This window comes from Heterocephalus glaber, unplaced genomic scaffold, assembly GCF_053883595.1.
Source record: "Heterocephalus glaber isolate CG9 unplaced genomic scaffold, H.glaber_assembly_v1.0 deba00001497, whole genome shotgun sequence".
In the NCBI taxonomy this organism is placed as follows: Eukaryota; Metazoa; Chordata; class Mammalia; order Rodentia; family Bathyergidae; genus Heterocephalus; species Heterocephalus glaber.
Window position 1 is genome coordinate 665,599 of NW_028258320.1, and position 20,156 is coordinate 685,754.

A 20,156-nucleotide genomic window follows, 5' to 3' on the forward strand; every position below is an offset into this window, starting at 1 on the left:
TTATTGTATTTTGCCCATCTCCAGGATGGTATAATCTGTAAACCGAGTAACAAAAGGAAAAAAAAGTTCCTGGTTTTGGTTTGTCCTCATTGCCGGGTGTGATTTTAGGTGAATCATTAAACCTCTCTATGCCTTCGACACTCTGTGAATAGGAGGGTAATGTACACCCTGATGGCTTCCTGGATATGAGGTCTGATTTTAAAAATACAAGGAATAGGGCTGGGGATTTAGCTCAGTGATTTCGCTGCCTGCTGCGCAAGCGCAAGGACCTGAGTTCAATCCCCAGTACCCCCCCCAAAATAGAAGGAATGTTTAACTTTCTAAAAATGTACTGCAGTAAAAAAAATATTGCTGTCAATCTCAAAATCTTCCCCCTCTCTTCAAACACACTTATCCCATTGTTCTTGCCACTTTCTGCAGCAGCTCTGGGAGTCCTCTTTCATATCTTTAGTTGCACTGTCCTGGTGGCATCAATGTCATGAATCAATTCAAAACATTTCCCTTTCACAGTCATTTTGACTTTAGGAAACGGCCAGAAGTCACCCAGTGGCAGATCCAGGGAATAAGGTGGATGAGGACACAGCATCATGTTTTTATGAGCCTGCTTTTCCATTTGATGGCACTTGACAGCACCGATCACCATGTTTTTGATCACATCATATAGACACTCAGAAAAGAGGACTCCAGAACTGCTTCAGAAAGTGGCAAGAATGATGGAATCAATGTGTTCGAATCAAGGGGAAGTTTGTCTACATAGGATGTTTTACAATCAAATATTTGTTTAAGGGCCAGGGCTGCAGCTCAGTCGTAGAGTCATGGTTAGCATGCATGAAGCTGAAGGTTCAATTCCCAGCACCAAGAAATAAATACATTTGCTTTAAAAATTGAGGCCTCCTTCTCAGAGCTATTTCCATCGTTTTTCCCAGGAGCTTGCGCAGGGTGGGAACCGGCAGCGATCAGCAGGAAGCAGGTTAAGTGCTGTAGAACCGTGTAGGCTCTGGGGTCACACACCTTAGTGTGAACTCAGTTTGTCTGACTAACCGACTGACTGACGGACCTTGGGAAAGCACGATGGTAGAATACCTGCCGCACGGTATCGGTGTGGGAATTTGGCACGATGCTCTTCCTACACCCCTGGTGGGGTTCTGGGGGCTTGGGGGTACAGCTCCACTGAGCACCAGGCTCCTCCTCCCCGCTGTACACAGGAAAGACAATGCTATGGCATCAGGGCACTGTTCACCTCCTCGCCGTTCACCTGCCTCCAGGCCAGTGGACAAGCGTCTCAGGGTATCACTTTAATGTCTTTTAACTATCTCAGTGTTGGTGATGGAACCCAGGGCCTTCGCACTGAGCTATATCCCCAGCCAATTTTTTATTTTTTACTTTGAGACAGTCACCCAGTCTGGGGTTGAGTTTGGGATCCTCCTGCCTCAGCCTCCCATGGGGCTGGGATTACAGGCATTCACCATCCCTGTTTTAAGAGGAATCTCATACAAGACCCCCAAAGAACATAGCCTGGAGGAGACATCCAGGGGGAGCAGAAAGCTGGAGAAAGCTATTTTGGGATGAGAAATGGCTCTGTTAGGGGTCAAGATGGAAGTCTCTGTCATGTAGCCACTTGTGGACGGGGGTAGGACACCTGGGTCCGGCTCTGCATTGCCTGGCTGGGGAGCTGTGAAGCCAGTGCCTTCCTCCTTCCCCGCCCGGCTTTGCTCAGGTGCACAATGGCAGGTCCCTCCCCGAGACCCTTGGGACGCAGATGGGATGGTAAAGTCGCCTGAGACCCTCCCTGGCCCCTGGCCTGGGGTGACCCCGCCCGCTCTGCCCCTCTGCAGAGGAGTACCTGCGCGTCCTGAACCTGGGCCTGGCCGAGGTGAAGAAGTACTTCCTGGGCCCCTTCGCGCCGTCCTGCAGGATGGTGCAGATGATGAGGCGGTTCCTGTACACCGCGCTGCCGGAGGACGCCTACAAGGTCACCACTGGGAAGCTGCACGTGGGCCTCACGCGCTTCGAGGACGGGGAGAGCGTGGTGGTGTCCGACTTCACATCCAAGGAGGAGCTCATCGAGGCAAGGATCCCGGGGGTTGGGAGGCCCCCATCACCCTCCCCACCGGCCTCCGTGCGCCTCTCCACGCCAGGCGCAGTGCGGGGCGGCGCTGGGAGCCCAGGACCGGCTGGCCGGGGCCTTCGCGGCCGCCACCCTCGGTCCTGCCCTGAGCTGCTCCGCAGAGGCCTGCGCGGGGCCTGCAGGTCCCTGGGCTCCTTTAGGCACCGCCCAGCCTGGGCTGCAGCGCGGCCCCTCCCGATTACTCCGTTTGTGCCCTGACTCCCCCTTCTAAATACAAGTCCTCCCCAGCTGCTCATCACTGGAGAGGCCGGAGCCTCCCAGACCACGCACCCAGCTAAGCTCACTCACACACGCTTTAGTCGCGATCTGTTGAGGGACAGCGCCAGGGATGTGGGGTTACTTAAGCTGCGTCTTCTCCGTGCCCCGGATGTGGGCCTCGCCACCCCGTCGTCACGGGCCCACGGGTCTGGTCCGGGTGCGGGTGAACGGGCAGTGGGCAGCCCCGTGCCCGGTCGCCGGGCCTCGCTGCTCCTTCCCCCACAGCTCCTCACCGCCTCCCACGGCCGCAGCCTCGCTCGCTCCCCAGCCCCTGTCTCCCTCCTGCCAGGGCAGCCACGGCCCGCCACGCCCTCGCCGGGCCCAAGCCCCAGTCCTAAGTCACTGTCCCATCTGACACCCGCAGCTTGAAGGGAGACAAGTTTATTTTGGCTCGCGTTTCAGTCCAAAGTTGGCCGGCTCCGACCCAGGAAGGCAGGCCAGACGGCCCGGCCCGGCAGACTAGAGCGGCTCACTGCAGGGCGCACCGGAAGCAGCGAGAGGAGGGAGGAGCCCTCCCAGGCCCCGCCCCAGACAGGCCCCGCCTCCTCCCGGTTCACGGCTGCTGGGCTCTTAGTGGTGGTGGATCCACAGCTGAGTACAGCGCCCCGTGATCCGCGCGCGCACCTTCCGAACACATGAGGATTTGGGGGACATTTGAGATCAAAACCACAACCCTTTGCACCACACACGCTGTGCCCGGGGCTCCTGCCTGCCTACCTACCTCACCTCACCTGCTTGAACCCCAGTCCCCCAGCCGGGGCACTGCGGTCATCACCTCCTGCCCTGCCCTCCCCAATGCCCATGTGCACCTCCACGACGCCCCTGTCACTGCACTATACTGTCACCTTCCTGCTGCTCCCCATCTTTGAAATGTGGGCATCTCACCCTTCTGCGGGTCCAGGGCCTGGCCCAGGACATACCGATTAATGACCACCGAATTCCACCTGATCCGTGGAAAGTTGGCGCCTGCAGACGCGGAGGCCACTTCCCTGTGGAGCTGGGACGTCAGGCCCCTACTGATCCCACAGCTTAGCAAGGGCCCGGACTAGTTAGGACCAGGCCATGATGGAACTGGGGCTCCACTTGCCAGTCTGGCACCTTCACCTTGGTTGAAGGAAGTCGGGGTTGGGGTGGGGGGCAGCGATGCCAAGTGATCTCCACACGCCCCCCGGGAGCCGCACCACCCCCAAATCCTGTTCTCCCTCCAGGCCCTGTACTGCAGCTGCTTCGTTCCCGTGTACTGCGGCTTCATCCCCCCAACGTACCGCGGCGTGGTGAGTGATCCAGGTGCTGGGGGTGAGCTGGGACCTGGGACACCACACCTGGGAGAGCAGAGGGGTGGCCTCCAAATGCAGCGAGGACCCAGAGTTGGAAGGTCGCTCGTGTTTCTCTACTCAGAATCCCTGGTGTCGGGGCTCCTGGGCCTTCCCGTGAGCCTCCCTGTTCGGGTCGGGCTTCTCGGAACTCTAACCTGTTCCGCAGCTTGTTAGACGTCCCAAGCCCCACAGAGCGGAAATATGGCCCCGTAACGTGGGGATCTTGGAGGCCGTCTTTCATGTGTCCATGAGGGACTCGGTCTCACAAAGTAAGGGATTCTGGTCGGTAGGTTGGGCGGGGCGGAGGTTCTGTGCCTCCATGCCGCCTGGGCCTCCCGAGCACCCCCGCTCTGCCCCCAGAGGTACATCGACGGCGGCTTCACCAGCATGCAGCCCTGCCCCTTCTGGACAGACTCCATCACCATCTCCACCTTCAGCGGGCAGCAGGACATCTGTCCCCGGGACTGCCCCGCCATCTTCAACGACTTCCGCATGTTCAACTACTCCTTCCAGTTCTCCCTGGAGAACATCACCCGGATGACCCACGCCCTGTTCCCCCCGGACCTGGTGGTGAGGGGCAGGACGGGGCTGGGAGAGTCGGCAGGGATTGGGCTCCATCTGTGTCCCCTGCCCTCTGGGGACCCCTTACACCTGCTCTCGGACCTGCAACCTGGCCTTGCTGCTAACTGGCTATGTGACCTTGAATGAGTCCCCTGAGCGCTCCCAGCCTGTTTCCCCCCTGTAAAACAGGTCCATGTCAGAACCGAAGACAGGAATGTTACCCACCTGCTTCTGCTCCGACGGGCAGTGGACCAATGCAGGGCAGTAAAATATGGCCTGCGGGCCAAATCCAGCCCCCAGAAAGGCTCTGTGGGCAATGTCTCACTTGGTCCTCTGGCCTCCTCTGAGTAGATATTACTCCTGTCCTCATTTTACAGATGCAGAAACTGAGGTTGTGAGCAGTGACAGCCACATAGCCAATAAGTGGTAGTACTGGGATTTGAACCCAGACCCCAAACTCTGCCTGTCCCATGGCCCAAATGCATCTTCTCCAGTTCTCCCGTAAGCATACAGAGGGGGCTGAGGATGCACTGTGAACAGCATAAGATGCTAACACAGTGCCACTGGGGCCTCTGCCGGTCAGGAATTGCTCTCCAGTTCTCAGCAGACAGCGAGCGATGGGCCCTGGATGGGTGCATTTTAAAGTCCATCAAATAAAGTTCAAGAGCAGCTCTGGGTGGGAAGGGGCTGGCACTCTCTGGCGCCGCAGCGTGGTTGTTTTCTGGTGCCCACACCCCCAGATCCTGCAGGATTACTACTACCGAGGCTACGAGGACGCGGTGGCATACCTGAGGCGGCTGAGTGAGTACCCCGGCGGTGGGGGCTGCGGGGGAAGCGGGGTTGCAGAGCGGAACCGGGACAGAAAGTGGAAGGCTGAGGATGCAGCAGCCCTCACCTCTGGCCTGGAGAGCTGGAAACGGGGACAAGGACCCAACTGTGGGCCGATTTCTGGATTTCAGACCTGCACTTAGGAAATTCGTATTCAAATCTCTGCTGAGAATCTCATTTTGCTCTCATTTCTTTCACTCCTGTGTCTTTCCCTTGTTTTCAATCAACGTGAGAAGTTTGAATCTGTGCAAGATTTCGAGGGACGAATTAATTGACCAGTCAGGGACAAGGGCCCTTGGCCTGTGGTGGTTTGGAAAAGGGTCGCGTGTCTGGGTCCCCTCTGGGCTCTATCGGGGCAGAATGACTCCAAGGGCACATGTTAAACACTCGGGCTCCAGGAAGGCCTGGCAAATATCTTTGTTAAAAGAAATGAAAGGACCTTTTCCAGCTTTAGAATTAGCTCCTTAGATGGAACAGGGCTTCAGACAAAAGGACTCCTAGATGGAAGGGCACTTACCCAGTGCCCTCCCAGGAGCTTTCTCTGTTGCCATGTGGTTTTTCAGAGTTGTATAATATTCCATCACAGTTGCACAGAAACCTGGACTTCATATCTTTGAGTTTCTGAATATTCCCTGTTGTAAGTAATGGTGTTGTGAATGCTTTGTGTATGTAGCTTTAAAAATACTTAGGATGGGGCTGGGGATTTAGCTCAGTGGTTTCGCCACCTGCCCCATAAGTGCAAGGACCCAAGTTCGATCCCTGGTACCAAAAAAAAAAATACTCAGGAGGTGAGATTAAAGGGTGAACAAACTTTTCTTCCTGGGCTATATTTGCTCTGTTTTCCTTCTTCAGATTTGCCTCCTGCTTTCTCCGGCTGCCTTTATCTTGTCTCCTTACTTTCTTCCAAGTCCTTTCTCCCAACAAGGGGGCTGGGATCTTGGGGGACAGGACAGCAGGATGGGGAGAACCTGGGCCTGGAGCAAGTAGGCCCAGGCCCGACCCCACCCCCTAAGCTGTGTGATTCTGGGATCATTGCTTGCCCTCTCAGGGTTTCCTTTTTAGGAAAAGTTTGATCCTTGCTACTGATACCCACTAAGTGCAGGGTTTGGATTGGTCTCCTGGGGCCTCAGTTTCCTCATCTGTAAAGTGGGCTAATAACAGAATTCACCTCAGAGTTTTGCTGGGAGGTTAAAGGAGCAAAACACACAAATCCTCAGCACCAGGGCCCACAGGGGGGCAGCTCCTACTGAGGGCCTCACGCCAGGGCCAGTCCAGTCCACCCGCCCTGGTGACAGGGCCCCCCCATCCATGCAGGTGGCAGCTGTGAGGGCCGAACCCCAAATGTGCAAAGCACGGGTGCCCTGAGCAGTGTCCCGGGTGCTGGCAGGGGCCTCACCCATGGCGCTGTGGGAGTAGGAAGTGCTGGCAGCACCCTGGGGGAGCCAGGGTGGTGGGTGGTGAGGGCCCGGGGTGTGGAGGCCCCTGATCTAAGACTTGGCTTCGGTGGGTGGGGATGTAGCTCAGGGGCAGAGCGCTCGCCCCACGCTTGCACAAGGCCCTGGGTCCCACCACCAGCACTGGGAAAAAAAAAAAGAAAAAGTGATTGAGAGCTGAGTTTTGGAGCAGACTCGCTTCCATGCCTCAGGAGACCCTGATACACCTCGGCACAGCCCGGCCACTGCACGCCTCTCCCACCCGCCTCTTGGCCCAGAAGGCTTTTCCCTTTTAGTCCTCTCAAGTCCGGGGGAGCACGGGTGCAGGATGGACCTCGGCCTCACTGCCCCTGCCCCAACCCCAGCCCAGCACCAGACACTCAGCTGCCAGTCCAGCAGCCCTTGCAGGGTGCGGGTTTCAGGCGAGCATGAGTGCTGCACACAGGTTACCCCACCTCAGTCCTCCTGGGGTGCTGGGACCCCATCTTCCTCTGGCCCCACATGTGGACAGGAGCCCCAGATACCTCCTGAGAAACCTCGGTTGGTGCCCAGAGCCCCACTCTTGATCCCTGCCTGATTTCTGGGTGGGGGTCGCCTCCAGCAGAAAGCTGCACCCCGAAAGATGTCACCTTCGACTCCTCATCTCATGCTCTCCCCCCTCCCAAGGACTGGCATCCACCTGATTATTCCTGCTGCCAGGCAGTCCCTCTGCCTGAGGCAAGGGCACCGCTGGCTGGCACCGGAGAAATCCACACTGGGAGCAGTGCGGGCAGTGAGCGGGTGCCAGGCCTAGGTACCCACCCAGCATCCGGGTGTGCTCAAGAGGCCGCCTCGGCCCTCCTTCCCTCCCTCCTTATCTTTCTTCCCTCCCTCTTTTTCACAGCCAGATGAGTTTGCACACACACACACCCTACACCTGTGAAGGCCCTGCCACAATCAAGCCAGCGAGCAATCCATCACCCGCAGTCTCCTTCTGTTGCCCCCTCATTTCCAAGCCAGCTCAAGTCTGCTTCCTGTCCTCATAGATTAATTTGCATTTTCCAGAGCTCTGGGTAAACATAGCCTTACAGATCGATCTCTCTTTTATCTGGGTCCTTTGGCTCTGCGTAATTTTCCTGAGATTCCTCCATGTTGTGGAAAATATGAATAGTTCATGCCTTTCCTTTTCACCTTCCATTCCAATCGCCTGAAAACACCGCAGCCCCTGTATCCTCCAGCCTCGCTTGGGCTCCCGGGTGGTTTCAGGCTTTGGGCTACGCAGGACAAGGCCGCCAGGACACTGACGCCTAAGGCTCTGCCTGGACACTTGGCTTTCCCTTGACTAAAGACCGAGCAGTGGAATAACCGGACTGCTTGGTACGTGCGTATTTCACTCACACATATTTTAATTGTGGTAAAAGACACACGTCTGTCATGGCCACTTCTCAGCATGAGCTCAGCAGCATTAGTTGTGCTCACATCGGTGTGTGACAGAACACTGGGACTTTTCATCTGTCAACCTGAACCTCGATCCCGGTGGTCAGCCATGCCCTGTTTTTCCTGCTCCCCCCGCTGGTAACCACCCTTCCACTTTGTCTCCATGAGGGCTTTTTCCACTGTGTTTTGTTGTAGAGATTTGTGACACCTAAGAACCACACTCTATCTGGGGAATTTGCACATATACACACTGCATCGGGGTCCTTTGTATGGCCTTGTCCCCTCCCCTGCCTCCTGTCTCCCTCACCCCCAGGTCTCTTCCCCCCTCCACAAAAGTCTCTTTCCTTGTTTCTTTATATCTGTCATTTATTTTGCTGCTTTTTTTTTTTTTTTTTTCAGTTCCAGGGATCAAACTCAGGACCTTGTGCTTGCCAGGCAGGCGTGGTGCCTCTGAGCTACATTCCCGGCCCTATTTTGCTTTTTAAATTATATATACTTTGGGTTTCTCATATAAGAGAAACCATGTGATATTTAACCTTCTGTGCCTGATTTATTTCCCTTAGCATTATGGTCTGACTTCCCTACAAAGGACTCAAATTTATCTTTCTTTATGGTTGATAAAAATAGGGACAGCTTCACAAATTTACACGCCACCCTTGCACAGGGACCAGGCTGATCTTCTGTGTATGGTTCTGATTTTGGTACATGTGCTGCTGAAGAGAGCACTGTTCCCACTGACTGCTTTAGATATCTCATAGAAGCAGAAGCAGACAGTATTTGATGTTTCACTGCTCACAGTGTCCTCGGGTTCATACATGCTGTAGAATGTGACAGAATTTCTCTTCCTGCTTAAGGTTGTATTTTCTTTATCCATTCATCTGTTGGTGGACACATAGGTTATGTCCTGCTCCTCAGGATTTTCTTTCCAATTCTTTTAAGTATATAACCAGAATATATGTGTGACTCTTTAAGAAACTGCCAAATTGTTTCTCAAAACCATGTGACATTTTACATTCCCACCAGTATCAGATGAGAGGTTGGGTTTCCCTAAATTCTCACCGACACTTGGCATAGTGAGTCTTTCAATGCTAGACATTCTAACAGTGTGTGGTAGTATCTTATCATGGTTTTAATTTCCATTTCCTTGATGCCTAATGATTTTGAGCATCTTTTCATTTGCCTGTTTGCCAACTATATCTTCTTTGGTGAAGTGTCTATTTAACTTCTTTCTCATTTTCCCCACTAGACTTTTAATAAGCTTTTTGTTTGTTTGTTTGTTTGTTTTGGTTTTTTTGCTTTGCTTTGTTTTTAATAATAGTTTTAGATTTATAAAAAAACTGTGAAATAGGGCAGGGTGTTTCTGTGCTCTTCCCACCCTAGTATTAATGCCCCACTCTGTCAGGTGTTACAGTGCAGCACAGGTATGATATGGTTTGGTTACAATGAGTGAATGAATATACACACCGTTATTAACTGAAGTCCACAGTGATTTCTTAGGGTTCTTTCTGTTATTTTGGCAGCACTGTGTGCCCTTCCCATGAAACCCAGTAAGTTCCAAGAATCCAGGAACCTATGAAAGCAGAGAAGAAAGGACAGGAGACTAGAAGGTGCTCTTTCAGTGATGGAGAAGGGGGTTAACAGGAATGAACATAATCCAAATACATTATAGGCCTCTACCATTATACCATCACTGCATCTAATTATTCTGTATACTAATATGCACCAATCAAAAAATCTAAAAAACAAAAAGTTTCAAGAATCGTCACATTTGTCACTATAACTTCAAGTAAGTAGAGCAAGGATTCGCAGCTGTGAACAGGTGGGGTGCCGGGCTGTCGCGGGGAGGCAGGGCCGGAAGCACCTGTGACCATGCTGCCGTCTTTCCTAGATGCTGTGTACATCAATTCGCCCTCCAGGAGCGTGATGTTCCCGCGCGTGGAGGTGTACTCCCAGATAGAGCTGGCGCTGGGCCCTAAGTGTCCCCAGAGCCCCTGGCCCCGGCCAGAGGAGCCTGCTCCACTCCATGCACACTGGGCTCCCCGGGGGGCCGGAAAGGGCAGCCACCCATCTGCGCCCCCACCTGTGCAGATGCTTGAGCCCATGAGTGAGGGGCCCCTGGGGTCACCTGTCTCTTCACTCAAGCCGTCACCTCCGTTGCTGCCGGGCTCACCACTGCCACGTTCTCCAGGTGACTTAGCACCTGGGCACTTCATCCCCAGCTCAACACCTGGGTCATCACCACCCGTTGTACCCCCTGGGCGGTCACTTGTGTCACCTCGGCAGCAGGTACAACCATCTGGAGTCCCATTCAACACATCTACGTCCCCAAGGCCTTCGGCTGTCCCTGCACCTCCAACGTCACCCCGAGGCTGTCCATCAGCGTCACCTGCTCGGCCACCCGTGGAGTTGCTAGGCCCAGAGCAACCCCGAGGTAGGGACCCTCCTGACTTCTCAAGGCTTCCTGCTGTCAGTAATCTCTGACAACACAGGGGTGTGATCTTCAGCAGCTCTGCATGTTATAACCTCAGACCACCACAAGGGGGCAGCACAGTTGTCATTTGTTCCTTTGCTACAGTGATTCTGGAGCAGGTGGTTCCCCCAAGGGCAGCAAAAGTATCATTTGGGGAGTTGTTGGCAATGACAGTTCCCTGGCCCTTCCACAGATGGACAGAGTCCCGGCCTCTGGCGCTGGGCCTCCACTGTCTGGCCTTTTTACAAGCCTATCACGTGATTCTTTGGCCTAGTCACGTTTGAACTGTTGAACTGCCGTTGCAGCTGATTTTTCTTGCAAAAGCCACCGTGCTGGCTGTGATACTCAGAGTGGCCCTCGGACCAGGGCCAGCTTCCACACTGTTTCAAGTTCACATGAGATGAAGGTGAAGACTCAGAGTAAGCACTTAGACATGGCAATAGCGATCCGATTGCATGGCAACCAGAAGCCCGATCACTTTTCTACAGAGGTACTTCCCAAGGGCACTAGTCCATTATACATAGTCTACAGATTTTTTTTTGATACCAGGGGTTGAACTCGGGTGCTTACGCTTGCAAGGCAGGCGGCAGAACCACTGAGCTAAATCCCTGGCCCTACGTATTTTTTAATACCACATTTTTTTGAGACTGGGTCTCTCAATGTAGTTCAGGCTGGCCTTGAACTCACAGTGTAGCCCAGGCCTACCTTGAACTTGCAGTGATCCTCCTGCCTCAGCCTCCCAAGTGCTAGGATTACAGGCATGCACCACCATGCCTGGTGGTCTATATATTTTTTTTAAAAACTGCTTCTTCACTACAGATAGTTTGAGAAGCACTGCTATAGGGGGTGCCAGGGTGAGCTGTTCTTATTCCTTATGCCCAGGAAATCTCTCCAGCATCGGTACTGACCTCAGAAACAAATATTGAGTGCACATATCTAACAAAAACAGTGCTGAGAGGCCGGGGATTTAGCTCAGTGGTTCTGCCACCTGCCTTGAAAGCACAAGGTCCTGAGTTCAATCTCCGGTACCAAAAAACCAAAAAAAACCAAAAAACAAAAACAGTGCTGAGGGTGTTCACATAGTAAGACCGCTTCTCTCAGGGGGACAGAGAGGCTTTTAGGGGGTGACAGGTGAGTTAAAATGGCCAGGATTTTGATGATTGCAGTTGGTGGGATTGGCTGGGATGGAGTAGAGCAGACATTTCGGTTTGTCTTGATATTCAGGTGCAGAGTAGGAAAGTTTGAGAACATTCAGTTAGAAGAGGACATGGGCATGGCCGCTGGAAATGGCTGTGTAGGGGCAGGGGAGAGGGACCCAGGGGATGGACTGAAGGTGAACTTCCACTGTTATTCCAGCAGGCAGCACAGGGCAGCAAGGTTCCATCTTTGGGGACGTGCCTCAAGGCTAAGGTGACCCCTCTTCTCTGCAATAGGTGTACTTCGATTCTTTTCATCACAGTAAGACCCAACCCAAGGACATTAAGAGCCAGAAAACAAGCCAAAGCTGGGCATGATGCACCTATCTATAATCCAAGCACTTTTGGAGGCTGAGGCAGAAGAATTGCAAGTTCTAGCCCAGCCTAGGCAATTTAGAGAGACCTTGTCTTAAACTTTTTTTAAAAAAAGAAAATTAGGGCCGGGGATTTAGCTTAGTGGTTCTGCCACCAGCCTCACAAGCGCAAGGTCCCGAGTTCGATCCCTGGTACCAAAAAAAAAAAAAAAGAAAAGAAAATTAAAAGGGCTGGAGATGCAGCTCAGTGCAAGGCATTTCTTTGCTACCTCACACCTGAACATAAAGGCCATCTTCAGATGCCTGTGCAACCTGATCATCCAGCAGTTCTTGTCTGGGAGAGACATTTAGCAACATTTGGAGATTTCTGTGGTTGTTGCCTAGCAGGTGGAGGCCAGGGATGCTGCTGAGTATCCTGCAGTGTACAAGACAGCCCCCCAGCAAAGAATTAATTATCTCACCCTCGTGGCCACAGTACTGAGGTTGAGAAACTCTCTCAGCCCACGTGCTCACCCACTCACTCTTGTTTCTTTGTAAGTGACCAAGTACGCCTCCCATCTCACTCATGTCTCCTCCCTTTTTGCTTAGCTCTCCTCGCCTCTTCAAATCCAAAAAGTGCCACAGCTCCAACTAATGTGAAGGAAACTGTCAGCAAGTCCAATGTGATGTAAGTTTCTCCGTTGTCAGGAACTCGTATGTGGCTTTTTCCCTGCCCGGGGGTTGAACCCAGGGCCTTCACACTGAGCTACACCCTCAGCTTGGGAACGTATTCTTTCCCTTCGTCCTGGCTAAGGGGGCCCAGCTAGGTGATGTTTTCCACCCTTTTAGCTGTGCTAGCACACGGGGTCCTGCTCTAGTGTGTGCACTTACAGTCCACCCCTTCATAGCTCACAGTCCAGCCCTTTCTCTCTTCCCAAATGAGGGCACCCAGCGGAAATGAGCCTGTGTGCATGGAAGAGGCCATTCTTGTAATTCTCTCTGGTACCACTGAAGATGCATCTCCTTTGAGTGCCGCGGGAGATATCCACACCGCTGCCCCCGTATTTCATTCTCTGGTGAGGCTGCAGTGGGAGAGGGTTAGCAGCCAGCCTAGCCCAGCCTTAGGTTGCCCTGCCTGATACAAATTCACTTCTCTCCAACCGGCCTTTCTCCAGGGGCTGCCTTAGTCCAAATGATCTCCTATTTCCGTGTTAAGGTCTGGATATTCCTAGTTGATCATCCCAGGAAATCTCTTTTATTATGTGCACCAATTGTCCTGGCTGTGTGACATGTACACTGGTACTTCGGTTCACGAAGCTAATTTGTTTTAGGATCTTGGGGAAGGTGACCAAGGTTCTGTTTGTCAACCAGTGTGGAGTTTGTGAATGGAAGCAAAATTTTGTCAAATGCTCTTGTTTGAGAACTGAATTGTTTGCAGACAGAAGTGTTCATGAACCAAGGTACCACTGTACTCCTTTATTATCTTTGGAGCAATTATGACAGGCCTGAGAATCTGGAGTTTTTTAGCATCTCTTGGGGACTACATTACCCAGGCTCCCCTGAACCAGTGGCAGTGTAGAGCGTGGCTCAGAGCTGCCTCTGCCTCCCCCTTGCTGTGGCCTGGTCCCTCCCTGGGACAGCTCTGACTGTGGCAGGCCCTCCGTGGTCACAGCTGCAGGATTGGGGGAGCAGCAAGACATTCTTAATTTTGATGTTTGCACCCCATACTATATCCAACTTATTAAAATGTACCTACCTGCTTCCTACGTGGCAGATAATTTATGTGAAAAACTTTTAGACAATTTGTATAAATTTAGTAATTTTGAGCTTAGGCATTAAGGATGCATTAATTTCACATAATGTAAACTTTTTGCATCTATCCAGAAGCAAATGAAAGTGGGGGTTTCAGTTGCCAAGTTGGCATGACATCACTCAGAGGAATACTTGTGGATAAGCAAACAATGAGGCGCTCCGGGGTCAGGCTGCACTGGGCGTCTGCCTCCGAGTCAGCAGGGCAGCCTGACAGTGGCAGACACAGGGCAGGCCCCTAACAAACTGCGGGTGGTGTCGCCTCTCTGCCAGGGAGAGCCCCACTGCAGACTCGAACTGGGCGAACAAAGTATTCAAGAGGAACAAACAAAAGACAAGCAGCTCCCGGAAAGGCTTCCCAAGACATCCTCCAGCCAAAACACCTAACAGCAAAGTGCAGTGAGTGTGACTAAGGCGTCCTAAGTCCCCAGAGCGGCAGCTTCAGGAACTGACTGCAGGCACTTTTCGAGCACAGTGGGGACCAGGAGGAAGAGGGCACGGAGCCTGGGCTCTGGAGTCAGGCATCCTTGGCACAGAGTGCCTGCTCACCAATCTTACTTAGTGGTCGTGGTTAGGATACCTGGTCTCTCTGAGCCTCAGTTTCTGGATCTTCAAAATGGGTGCTGGGCCTGGGATTTAGCTCAGTGGTTCCGCCGCCCGTCTCGAAAGTGCAAGGTCCCGAGTTTGATCCCCGGTACTAAAAAAAATAAATAGGTGCGATATCTTCCTCCTACAGGAAACAGTATACGGGACACAGTGATTGTGGGTACAAGAAACAAGTCATTTCATGATTCAGGACAGGGCAGTCTCTATTTTAGCCTGCTTGAAAGAGAAATTATCTGTATATTTTGTTTTATACCTACATTTTTATAAAATGATCAATTTTATTGCTTTCTCTGGTTCTAAAACCCAATATGGGCTGGGGATTTAGCTCAGTGGTTCCGCTTCCTGCCTCTTAAGTGCAAGATCCCGAGTTTGATCCCAGGTACAAAAAAAATAAAACCCAATATGTACTCATTATCAAGAATAGTGTCAAATTTAGAGGAGCATAAATAGAAAGTAAACCTTTCTGGAAACACCAGCAGCCATATGTTAATATGTAGGTAAATATCCTTCCATATTTTCTAAGCATAGCAGACACACATGTACTTTTATTTTATGAGCATGACACCATATGCTACATACTGTTTTCTTGCCTGCTTTTGAACAAACCATATATTGTGATTCTGGCAAATATGGATTTATTGAGTTTGTAACAGATCCATAGTATTCTGTGGGTGTGAGCATGTCATGTCATATGTTACCAATCCCCTCTAGATGGATGTTTACACTGTCTCCAACTTTTTGCCATAATCAACATTGCTGGCATAAATATCCCCATGAACACATCTTTGTACAGACAGGCTCAGCTGTCCACATGGTGTATGGGTCTAGAACTGGAATTGCTAGGTCCAAAGATATGGGGAAGTTTTTACGCATGTTACCAAATTGTCTTCAAGAGGATTACATGGTTTTGTTCTGGTTTTTTTCAGAACCAGGAATCAAACTTAGGGCCTTGCGCTTGCAAGGCAGGCGAGGCACCACTGAGCTACATCCCAGTCCCATGGGATTATAGAGTTTTATACTCCCACCAGCAAATGAACTAGAGAGTGGATTTCCCTATTATGAGACAGGGTCTCTCTAACTCACTAACTTGTGCAGGCTGGGCTCAAACTTGCCATCCTCCTGCCTCAGCTTCCCAGAGTGCTGGGATTGCAGGTGTGGGCCATCACTCCCTGCTCAGATGTGAAGTTTTTTATGGCTTTTATTTAACCCATTATTTTAGTATGAATTTTCAAATCCCTGCCGCAGAAGTAATAATGTTTTTCATTGTGGGGTGCTCTACCCCCAGGCCCTACTTCAGGGAATACAAAACTAATGAACAACGCATTATTTTTCTTTTTCTAAAATGTAAAAAATTCTAAATTCCCAAAAGCCTCTGCCACCAAGGGCCGTAGATAAAGAGATTGTGGAGCTGCCTTTTGTATGGTTTCAAACTGGTGCAAACTAACACACTTAAATGTCACCTGCACCAGAGGGCGGCTCTCAGGCGGTCTAGGGCATGACCCGCCCCTTCCCTGCTGCTGTAAGTGGCCCCGTGTCACGTCCTGGCTTCTCATTAGAGCCCAGGCTTTAACCTTGCAGCTTTCCACGTGCAGGGCTCAGTGGGTATTGCTCCCGTCCGCCGGGTCCACAGCAGGCAGCGCAAGCTACCGTCGAACTTAACACCTGACCTATACCCATTCACTCCTTGTGTCCAGGGCGAAGGCTGACTTTAACCTGAGTATCGCACAGCGCCTGACGGGTCTATGGTCCCTCCCTCGCACGCACTCATATTCACTGACTCCTATTTTTCAGCCAGCTTTCAGTTAGACCTTGTTCTTGGTGGGCGTTGGGGGATATGCAGCCTTTACAGCGCCCCCAGCGGCCCGGAGGGAGAACGACACGTGACAGGCAGCTCAGTTGCGGAGCTCTGGCCCGAGGTAGGGCTGGGGATGGAGCTCAAAGCGAAAGCCCTGGATTCCATCCCAGTACCAAAAGCATGGAGATCCACCAGTTCTTGGGGCCAGCGGAGACTTCCTGAGCCAGGAGCCGGGGCTGCCCAGCAGTCTGGGAGGCAGCGGCTCGGGAGGGATGGGGCGGAGAGAGGCCCCGCCATCCCAGAGTCTCACAGCCCGGAAGGCGGCCTCAGAGCCTGGCCTTCCGATGCCCCTCTTTGTCCGGGTCCCCTCACCCTGCGTCCCGTGCTTCCCACATCCAGGTCTGCGCCCTGCACACCCGACTTCTCTCCGCTCTCCGCCCCTGAGACCGTGTGGATCCCCTACGGGCCTCATCCCAGCCGGAGCCAAGAGTCTGCTGGCCGGGGGTGTCCCCCAGGACAGACGCCGCTTGTCCTGTCCCAGGCTGCCGTGGTGACCCCCCGGCCTGTTCACCCAGGTGCATCCCCCCCCCCCAGTCACGGTCAAAGTCAATGCCATCCCATAAGCACTGGGGAAATAGTGCCTTTCCTGAGGGACTTGACTACCAGCAGCTGGAAATTTGCTGTATTGGTTTTCTTAGAACAAGGCAGTGGACTGAACTACCAATAATTACAGAGACACTTGTATGTCCATGAATTGAATACTCGCTTTACATGGCCCCGTACTTGTCCAGTGCACAATCTGCACAACTGTACTCAGTGATCTCTAGAGATCCCTCCACCCCACACCCTTCTTGGAGAATTCAGCACCAAGTGAACTTTATAAACTGAGTGAGGTCCCAAATACCTTCCAGTGGAGACACCACTTACAGAGTAGCCGAGGATCCCTGTGAACCCCAAAATCAGCTTTTGCTGTAACCCAGATTTCCAATTTCTCTGCATCAGCTTGCCTGGGGGGCTGAGGTTGGGGAGGTTGGAGATGGAGGACTCAGAAACCATGACTTCCATGACTTCTGCCTAGGAAGGTGTGAGCCCAGAGAGAAAACCTGAGCTGGAGCTGGACAGCGTGAGTGGCCCCGAGGGCCTGGGGACCCGGCTGCTGACACCTTCCCAGGCCTGAGCCACCCGGACAGTGCCTGGGCTCAGTTCCCTGAGCAGCTCCTGTCCAGAGAGCTCCCCACTTCCCGGGGCCCCCTCACACTCCACTGCAGTTTCCCTCCTCCTCGGGACCCCGTCCATGGGGCAAAGCTCGGAGGTCCGGCAGGACTGAGCCAGAGACTCCCTTTGCTGCTCCCCATGGTGTCCAGAGAGCGAGTTCCTCTTTTATTTTGTTTCTCATTCCCCCGGGTGCCCAAGGGTCCCCTTGGAACTACTGGAGTCAGCCTGGCATGTGGCCTGGGCTGTGGGGTCTTTCAAAGCCCCCATGGCCCTGCAGTGTCAAGGCCATCACTGTGACTGTGGAAAATGTCAAGCCTGCGGGACACGAGATGTCCCCTCCCAGGCACCAACGAGAGCAGACCGTCTGCTGTCCACCCCCCAGTGACAATGGTCTGGGAGAAAGACACCGTCAGCCTCGATTTCTGCAGCCCATCCAAGACAAGATGCGCCCAGCTCCCCAGAGAGCCCAAGCTGCTCCCCAGCCACAATGCGACTAGGATCCCTGGCTCCCCGCACCCCAGCTGCATTTGCTTAACAAATCCCGGGATGCAAATCCCAGCGCAAAGGTGGAAGAATCGGCAAAGCAGATTTGGGAGGTCGAGGGGGGCAGGTGCAGGTTGTGGCCAGCCAAGCTGGGGGAGTCACGTCTAGCCGGACACCACAGGGGACGCAGGGGACACGGTGGGCATGGGGCCCGGGGAGAATCCCGTCACAGGCGTCTCCCATTCCTCACCTGCTCTGACTGAGTCTGCACCCAGGCCGGTCGAGGGCAGAACCTGAAGGTTTCCATGCTGGGGACGTGGTGGGGACTGGAGTGGTCCCCAGGTGCAGGCCTCTCATCGCTGTGGCCCGGAATCCACCCAGGGGACAGAGGGGCTCTGTCTTGTCCCCAGACACACCTGGGAATCGAACTCACTCATAACTATTACCTTTGTGCAGAATCCGCGTGCTTTAATATCAGTTCTGTTACAAGAATCAATAAATCCCCTGCAGGTTTCTCTAAATTTTGGTTAATTTCCCACGTTTTGAGGCAATTAAGAAGATTATTCTTGCATTAGTTCCAGATAAAACACAGGACATATTGTTAAATTAAAACTTCAGATCAACACCGTGTAATTGTTTTTGTAGAAATGTGTCCCTCATACTGCAATTCTTTGTTGTTTATTTGAAATTCAAATTTAGCTGGGCATCATATTTTTATTGGCTAGATCTGCCAACCCTAGTTAGTCTCTCTCTCTGTCTCTGTCTCTCTGTGTCTCTGGCTGTCTGTCTGTGTCCCTGCCCGCCCCGCCCCCCCCCCCCCCCCCAGTACGGAGGATTGAATTCAGGGCCTTTGCACTGAGCTATGTCCCCGGCCCTTTTTTGAAACAGACTTGTGCTAAATTATTCAGGCTGGGCTCAAACGTGTGATCCTCCTGCCTCAGCCTCCCAGAGCACTGGGATTACAGGTGCTTTCCACCACACCCGGCTGCTCTCCTCTCTGTAACCAACATGCACAGGTCAGTGTTGATGAGGCTGCCATGAGCTTAGACCGAGAGGCCTTGCTAGTCCCAAAGGCAAGGCCAGATGCTGCTCTGCCCCACAAAGTGGTCTGAAAAACACCTACAACCTCCCACTCAACCGGCCCCATCATCTCTGACTTCTCAGGGGAGGGAACTAGGTTGTGTCATGAAGTCGCGCCCACCTTTCAGCAGACTTTCAAAGCCACAGGGTCCCGCTGCACTGGGCGCCCCCATAAAGCGTCCTGGGTGTAGGGGAGGGGCCCTCAGAGCCTGGGTCTCCTCTCTGAGCTGAGAAATCCAACACCCTCTTCTGCTCCCCTCCGAGTGTTACCTGAACCTTCAAGGACGGGGCATGGACCCAGGTTTGAAAAGAAGATGCTGATGCAGGCTGGAGGGGGAGGGCGTCCTCCATCGTTCTGAGGGCAGAATTTGGGCACCAGAGTTTGGGGAGTAATAAGAAATCAGGGCTGGCCTACCTTTGGGGGATTATAATGAATCGTGAGAGTCACAGAGCTGCAGAACATCAGGTGGGGCAAGCAAGGGTCTTGTCCCCAAGGTCAGCACCCCGTGAGCAGCTGCCCCAAACCCGGGTCGCCTGACACTCAACCCAGCACCTTTATTTTTTTTCCTGTCACAGGGATTCACCACCCAAGTGTGGGACGCAGGGACAGGGTCCAGAGAGAACTCCAGGCGGGCCAGGGAGGCTGAGCCCACAGCCCCGAAGGCGAGGAGCTGTCCTGGGTGCGGCAGGTGGGGAGTCTGTCTTGCCTCCATAGAATAACCAACTCACGCCCTGCACAATCGATTTCTTTATTTGCTCAAATAATGCAGTTAAAAAAAAAAATGAGACTCAGATGCCAGCATCAGGGACTCATACAACAAAAGTTCCTCGCTTGAATAGGAAACTATGTACAAAAGGCTCCTGACCTTCTCCGTGAAGGTGGCCGTCTCCGCGGTCCGACTTCCACCCACAGCGGTCCCACAAAGTCCTCAGCCCTCCCCACCTCTCAAGAGCGAGGAAGGCGGCGAGTTGGTGAGTCCCTAACTCTGCCCCAGTGCTGGCTCAGGCTCATGTGGGTCTGCACACCCTGTCCCCTATGGCCCATGTCCCAGGGCCTGTGCACGGGAGCTGGGGTCTGCTTGGAGCCCGGCAGCCTGCACGTAGACCTGGACCTGTGGCCCACCTGAAACCGCTCAGTGGTGAAGAAGCCAGAGCCTCTGTCATCCCACAGCTCACCTCTGTGCAAATGCAAATACAAGTCCAGAATAAAGGAGACCCTTTCAAGACCCTTTACTGCCACTAGCTGGAAACTCATCATGAGTCTCCGGA

General features: G+C 53.0%; 1 protein-coding gene and 1 non-coding gene across 9 annotated transcripts in view; one reads left to right on the forward strand and one right to left on the reverse strand.

Annotated features, from left to right (window-relative positions):
• Positions 1 to 20,014, forward strand: part of Pnpla1 (patatin like domain 1, omega-hydroxyceramide transacylase) — a 38,158-nt gene extending 18,144 nt beyond the window's left edge. The window contains exons 2-11 of one of the 8 annotated variants that reach the window (XM_021259924.2): positions 1,836 to 2,068; positions 3,595 to 3,660; positions 4,063 to 4,272; positions 5,004 to 5,064; positions 9,829 to 10,371; positions 12,509 to 12,587; positions 13,982 to 14,107; positions 16,509 to 16,684; positions 19,464 to 19,576; positions 19,728 to 19,896. In XM_021259924.2, the coding sequence (XP_021115583.2) occupies positions 1,836 to 2,068; positions 3,595 to 3,660; positions 4,063 to 4,272; positions 5,004 to 5,064; positions 9,829 to 10,371; positions 12,509 to 12,587; positions 13,982 to 14,107; positions 16,509 to 16,684; positions 19,464 to 19,534 (1,565 nt within the window). In that variant the 3' untranslated portion in view covers positions 19,535 to 19,576; positions 19,728 to 19,896. Of the gene's footprint in view, positions 1 to 1,835; positions 2,069 to 3,594; positions 3,661 to 4,062; positions 4,273 to 5,003; positions 5,065 to 9,828; positions 10,372 to 12,508; positions 12,588 to 13,981; positions 14,112 to 16,508; positions 18,431 to 19,463; positions 19,577 to 19,727 lie in introns of those variants that run through there. The other 7 variants (XM_021259922.2, XM_021259926.2, XM_021259921.2 and 4 more) reach the window with 7 other exon arrangements.
• LOC147825516 (U6 spliceosomal RNA) lies at positions 8,560 to 8,666 on the reverse strand. The gene has a single exon (XR_015440624.1). It is a non-coding gene; the product is annotated as a U6 spliceosomal RNA (small nuclear RNA).
• Positions 20,015 to 20,156: the final 142 nt, after the last annotated feature.